This window comes from Elaeis guineensis, chromosome 1 (assembly GCF_000442705.2).
Source record: "Elaeis guineensis isolate ETL-2024a chromosome 1, EG11, whole genome shotgun sequence".
NCBI lineage: Eukaryota > Viridiplantae > Streptophyta > Magnoliopsida > Arecales > Arecaceae > Elaeis > Elaeis guineensis.
In genome coordinates, this window is record NC_025993.2 from 129,325,461 (window position 1) to 129,332,002 (window position 6,542).

A 6,542-nucleotide genomic window follows, 5' to 3' on the forward strand; every position below is an offset into this window, starting at 1 on the left:
TTGATAATGCTAAATCTCGCCTCTAAAAGCTCTGTCCCAATATTTCTTCCCACGCTCGAAATTAATTATCTGAATCTGAAAAATAGAAAGAAAGGTAATGAGCTAGACAGCCCAGTAAGTAACAAGTATCTCTACCAGATATTTCAGATATTATATAATTTTCAAGAATAATGCTGTAAATAAACATAAAAATATATTTCATGCTGATTTAATACAAATCAAATATTTTCAAATATTCACATATAATATAATCATAAATCCGATTCGATTCAAAACACTCGTAACTCAACAGCCTCGACTATGACCAACGTTTAACCCTCATTGGCGGGGTCCACAGAATACCAGCGCACAACCCCCACTGGCAGGGTCCACAATACCAGCGCACAACCCCCACTGGTAGGGTCCACAAACACCAGCGCACAACCCCCACTGACAGGATCCACAAATACCAGCGCACAACCTCCACTGGCAGGGTCCACTGAGTACCAACGTATAATCCCCATTGGCGGGGCCCACTGAAACATAGTTAGGCTGAGAGCATAAATTCGATCTGTATCAAAACACTTTGTATCATAATATATCATAATTTTTCACTAAACATGTGCATAAACCGATATACCATAACATTTCAAAAGCATTTTTCTTTCAAAATATAATTTCATAAATCATGCATAATTTCAGAGAATAATTTATTTATTTTTAGAATAAATATGGAATATCTCGAGAAGACGATTCATTACTTACCTTTCATGGAGCACTGAATGAATAGATCGACTAACTTCTAGGAGATTCTTCCATGCCTATTATCCAAAATTATATTTTTATATTAATTTTAATTCAAAATTAAATCTAATAAATTCCAAAATCAAAATCTCGTTTAAAATCAGACTCGTCTCTAAACTCGATCAGAATCATCAGATGAAGCCTTACACTTCGCTAATCCTAGAGGAATAACTTTAGAGAGAGAGAAATCTATCAAGAGAGAGAAACAATCTAGAGAGAAAATTCTAGAGAGAGAAAGTAGAGAGAGAAAGTCCAATTCCAGAGAGAGAAAGTCAGGATTCAGACTGAGAGAAGAGAGAGAAACTCTCTCTCATCAATTTCAATTTTTATTTATTTATTTATTTATTTATTTATTTGTTTGTTCATACATATATATATATATATAAATATTTATATATTATTATTATTATTATTATTATTATTATTTCTTTTCTTTTCTTTTCTTTTTCTCTTTTTCCTTCTTTCTCTTTTCTTTTTTTTCTTCTTTTTCTTTTCTTCTTTTCTTCTTTTCTTCTTTTTCTTGGTTCTTCCCGTGCCGGAACAGGGGACCCTTAGTCCTCCGGCCTTGATCGGCCGTTCGGGCCGCGGCCGCCACGGCGGAGGCCGACGGCCGACGGGGGCCACTCCCCCGGTCACGGAGGAGCGTGGCCGACGATCGATTCCGATCGCCGGTGCCGGAAAATCCAAGGAAAAAGGCCCAAAAACAGGGTCTCTTTCCCGACGGAAAATCGGCGACTCTCGTCGCCGGCAGCCGCGCACAGGAGCATGGGAGGAAGGAGAAGAAAGAGGGAAAGAAGAAGGAGACTCACCTCGGCCTCCGGTGACCTCGTCGGCGGCAATCACGACGAGAAGCAAAACGGTGTCCGCGGCTCAACTTCGGAAAAATCGGAGGGAAGGAGAGAGAGAAGAGGACGATGTCCGGCCTCAAGGGAGAGGGGGTCTTCTTATAGGGGATCCTAGGACTCCGAGGGGTCCTAGGAGTCCGATTTTGCCTGGGTTTCGCCGGAGAAGAAGACTCCTACCGGGAGTCTTCTTCCCGGTTTGATCTCCTGTTTTCTCTTTTTTTTTTTTTTTTTTTTCGTTTCGGGCTTGGTCTGTTGGGTTGGGCTTTGTTTGGGTTGGGTTTTTGGGCTATCACAGTAGTAGTAGCTTCATCAAACTAAATCAAGGAGGTAGCTCATTCCAAGTGACTGGCATGCCTGTGGAAGCAACTACGGTACCCAGATCCCACAAATCATGAGGCAAAGTTGTGCCGTTGGCATTCTCAGATTCTAGCACATCTTGCTCCGCTGGAAGTTTCCATCTCTCGTTGGCGTTCCCTTCCATCATCCAATACTCGCCCCATTCCCAAGCCCAGCAAGCCTTGATCCGATGGGTTTGTGAATTTGCAGGAAAGTCGTTTGCTGGAAGTTTCCATCTCTCGTTGGCGTTCCCTTCCATCATCCAATGCTCGCCCCATTCCCAAGCCCAGCAAGTGTTGATCCGATGGGTTTGTGAATTTGCAGGAAAGTCGTTTGATATAATGCTTGAAAGAGATACCATGTTTGCCGGGCGATTAAGCTTTGTATATTGTAAGAGGTCAATGGAAGTATGGGTTATTCGCAAGAAGATTAAAGGGTCAATTGTGGCTGCTTTGGTGGTAGAGAGGCTTTACTGGGTGGGTAGGATGAGAAAACTTGAGCTTCTTTGGAGTAGCTTAAAAGGTGAGGCTGCAAAACTAATTTTCTTGAAGAATCCATTGTTGAAATAATCATTGACTTCGCTAAGTACACCGGAGAGGATAGGCCAGTGAGGAGCTGTTGACAATCATTATGAGTCCTAATAGTATTGGGATTACCATGCTTATTTTTAATAATCGAGGGACTCTACGTTTGGAGTTAAATTAGAGAGAATGGATTGAAAGTGACTGTCAAATGAAAAAGGGCTAGGGAAATATTGAACCCAATTCCTATAGTGATGGACATAAGTGCAGCTGAAATTCCTGTAGAGTTTTGAACTAGTTAAATCTTGGAGTTTACTGAATTTGTCCATTAATAACGTCGAAGCTGGCCTTACAGAGACAGAGTACCCAATATTAATATTTACCGACATCATCTGGTGGTTTTCTCCGGAACCATCATCCTCTCTTGGCAATCCAATGATGTTGCTAAATTTACAGATCACTGTTGAAGAACATAAACCAGCTCATCAAAGAAAAAGTTTCTGTTTGATCTGGCAAAGGTCCTTCTTGGCTTATTTCTTCACATTCCTCACAAGAACATTAAGATCAGGTAACAATGTTTGTCTCAAAGTTGATAATTTTTAATCTGTCTCTGGCTTTTAATGGTCAACAGCGTTCTTTTCTTTAAAGATGGAACAGGTGTTGAACAATTTGAACTGGTCTAATGCAGACTCCAGAGACTTGAGAGGAGAAGTATGGATAAGGTTATGTGGAATTGAGTGATGTATCCGTTGACTGACTTGGAGCTAGTGAGGGCTGGATTGGCTGGAAGATTTGAGTGGTCCCTCATTTCGCGAATCTAAATCTGAAATGAACTGTCTGGAAGTTCCTTTCTAACCCCAAACCCTGTATTGACTTGTAACTCCCTATGTGCGAGTCTTGCACCCAAAAAAACAAAATGTGCTTTGGGGAGGGGAGGGAGGGGGAGAGAGAGAGGAGGGGGGGGCTGGTCCTCTGGAGTCAACATGAGGTGCCATTAAATAAATACTAAATGAATAGAAAAAACAAAATAGCTAAGAGTGAAATGAGAAGGAAAGACCATGGGAATGGTGGGTCAATATTTGAGAACCTATCTCTCTCTACTTACTAAGAAGAGGTTCCTCGACCTCTGCAAACCACCTAAGAAAAAACCCCAAGCAAAATGGCAGCTGCTACCAAGCTTCTCTTTGTTGTGCTCTCTCTCTGCATCATTGTAACAGGTTTTCTCTGTCTTTACCTCATCAATCTCAACAAGCATCATATAACAGGCTAGCACTTAGAATGTCATGATGATTTTTTCAGTTTCGTTTCATTTTGTGGTTGTTCGTGGATAAATAATTATTTCGATTCTCATGATGTACTTTAATAAAGATCAGCGTTCATCAATTCCTGTTCTTCTTTCTAAATTGTAGGAGGGAGTGAAAGCTGTGACCTTTCAACTGTTCAAGTTCAACAGACCAACACAGGACAGAAGCATGGCTATGATCCTATATTTGAGGTGGAGGTGAAGAATCTGTGCCGATGCGAGCTGACAAACGTGTACTTATGGTCAGAAGGTTTTGCCAGCTCGATGTCAGTTGATCCTAAGTTATTTCGACAAGAGGGCAGCGGCTTCCTCGTGAACGATGGGAAGGGCATTCCAAGCTTGATGTCTGTCAAGTTCCAGTATGCATGGGATAGGGCCTACAAGATGACTCCTTCAGCCACGCAGGTTAGTTGCCGGTGAGGCATTCGATCATCCTGGGATGTTTAATTAGGAACATAGGAAGGAATTGTCGAAGGTTAAAATGCAAGGGGATGGTCCAATATTCTTATAGTTCTCTGTGTATTATACAGTGATATGAACCAAGGCATGTTTTGCTGTCAACTTGTCTAAAACTTGTATTAGAATTAGTCTTCTAGGTGACTTGTGGGAACTGAGGGCCTGTTTGGTACTGTGGTTATTCAAATGTTTTTGTTACCGTACAAAGTATGGAATGGAGATTGATGTTGGAGACAGCATTTGCATGGAATTTCTGCCATTGCTTTTATGCTTTTATGTTCATTTTCCTTTGAAAGCAATAAATGTTTGCTACCAAAGATTTCATCGTATATATCTGTTCATTTCAATTTTTTTCTTGAATTTTTGAGAAAGAAAAACAGAAACCAGCGTCCAAGTTTTTCCACTGTGTTCTCTCATCTTAAGAACGAGGATATCTGAGATTCTTACTTGACATGAATTGGTAGCTACCCAGTGAATCATATATAACTGTCTTTTAATGAATTCCTTATATTTCTTCGGAAACAATTTTTAGGTAAAACTATTATCCAAATCTTAAAGCCCAAGCAAAATACAAGGGCCTTTACATCCCTTCTGTTTCCTTAATAAATGGCTTGTCTTACAAGTTTTACATTTCACAGTGCAAAGAAAGGGAGGTTTTATTGTGATGTAGCTATAGTAGCACTCCAAAATGCAATCTAAATTCATCTTTGGATGTGTTAATGTTGTGTTCATGATAACGATAGTGTGGTTAACCACTGGATGTATCCGTATGGGTCAGGCAAATTAAAGGCATCGGAAGAAGGCCATAAGCTCACAATCCTGACATTTTATCTCCCCCAATCTTTCGACATTGCTTCACCTGCCTTGCTTGGCTAATCCTACATGGGAGCTAGCTATCATATAATTAGGATAGCCAGGCATCCAAACAGAGCCTTAAAACTTAGAACTAAAGGTAAGGTAAATCTGTTGACAAATTTTCAAAAGATTTCTGCCACCACCTCTAGTATATGCTTGAGTAACTCAAGAATGCGCCATAACACTTTGTTTCTGGACTGGACAGGAGGACTGTGCAGGAGAAAGAAACAGATGTGAGGAGTTGTTACTTGGCAACAAATGGCTACCGGGCGCAGGTGATGGTTGCTGATCTCTAGACTTGAACTATTTTGTTGGCCATGTCGTTATTGCTGGATGATATGTTCTGAAATTGTCCCCCCTCCCTTTTTTTATGTAGTTGGTTTGGTGGGTGCTGCAGTTCTCTTCTCCTAGTTTTCTGGGCTCGCCCTCCTTGGCTAATTCTGCATTGGAGATTTATTGCATCTTAGGGCCCATTTTAGATTGCTTTGATTTTATGTTTTTGTTTTCAAAAACCCAAGAAAAATTAGAACAGGATAACATGTATAAAGAAATCCTTTAATTTTTTGAGGAAATTTGAGCTCTTTTTCTGGAAATTGTTGGCAAAATATTTAAAGCTTTCAATGGCAAAACACTTATTGCTTTTCGGAACAGAGTGAAAATAAAGCCTGGAATTGCAGAAGTTTTGTCCAAATCCTGCGTATGCTATGTTGAATATCAATCTTCGCTTGACGTCACAAATCTGTACTGAAATAAAAATACAAATGCAATAATAATGCCAAACAGGGCTTTGAATATCTGCATTTCAATTTCAATTTCAATTGTTGAAATATTGCTGAAAGAATTTTTGATATAATTTAAAACTAAGCAAAATTATGTTGTAAAAAAATTATAAATAACTTACAGAAAATTAAGATATAAAATTAATCAAAACTGAAAGCGTGATGGACACTGTCCCAAGATATATTCTCATTCCTTCTGCAGAAAATTCTGGAAAAACTATCCTAAGTACGATCAGGATCCTTCGGCCGTAAATACGATTGTAGAGAAGATCGATAGGGATTCTTTCAATGCTCAAAAAAATAATCATAAAAATTAAAAATCTAAAAAAAAGGTCGGAAGGAAGAGAGAAAGAGAATTAAATGGGATAACTGAAATCATATCTCAAAACGATCTTTTTATAGCCATTGAATATGATCGTTTGTGACCGTTTGAGCTTTCATTAAAAGCGTTTAATAAGGAGCCAAACAGTCAGAATCTTTAATAAAGAGCCTAATAGTTAGAAAATAAAAATGAGATTTAATGCACGTAACCGTTGGTAATTAAGAGCTCAATAGTTAGAAATTAAAATTATGATAATAAAAAGATTAAAATATTTAACTAATAAAATTAAAAAAATAAGGTTAAAATGCTTTGAGAAAAATCTTAAGAAAATTTTTAGTTTTT

At 38.9% G+C, this 6,542-nt stretch overlaps 1 protein-coding gene across 1 annotated transcript; it reads left to right on the plus strand.

Annotated features, from left to right (window-relative positions):
* Nucleotides 1-2,030: 2,030 nt before the first annotated feature.
* On the plus strand, nucleotides 2,031-5,760 carry LOC140859688 (uncharacterized). Its single transcript, XM_073261927.1, has 4 exons — nucleotides 2,031-2,486; nucleotides 3,895-4,193; nucleotides 5,305-5,374; nucleotides 5,476-5,760. The coding sequence occupies exons 1-4, from the start codon at nucleotides 2,306-2,308 to the stop codon at nucleotides 5,508-5,510; spliced, it is 585 nt and encodes a 194-aa protein (XP_073118028.1). The 5' UTR covers nucleotides 2,031-2,305; the 3' UTR covers nucleotides 5,511-5,760.
* Nucleotides 5,761-6,542: the final 782 nt, after the last annotated feature.

Excerpts from the sequence above, each read along its gene's own strand:
- LOC140859688 (XM_073261927.1), top strand. The coding sequence starts at position 2,306 with ATGCTTGAAAGAGATACCATGTTTGCCGGGCGATTAAGCTTTGTATAT. Across the intron at positions 4,194-5,304 it reads TGACTCCTTCAGCCACGCAG|GAGGACTGTGCAGGAGAAAG; the intron begins GTTAGTTGCCGG and ends TGGACTGGACAG. Across the intron at positions 5,375-5,475 it reads CAAATGGCTACCGGGCGCAG|TTGGTTTGGTGGGTGCTGCA; the intron begins GTGATGGTTGCT and ends TTTTTTATGTAG.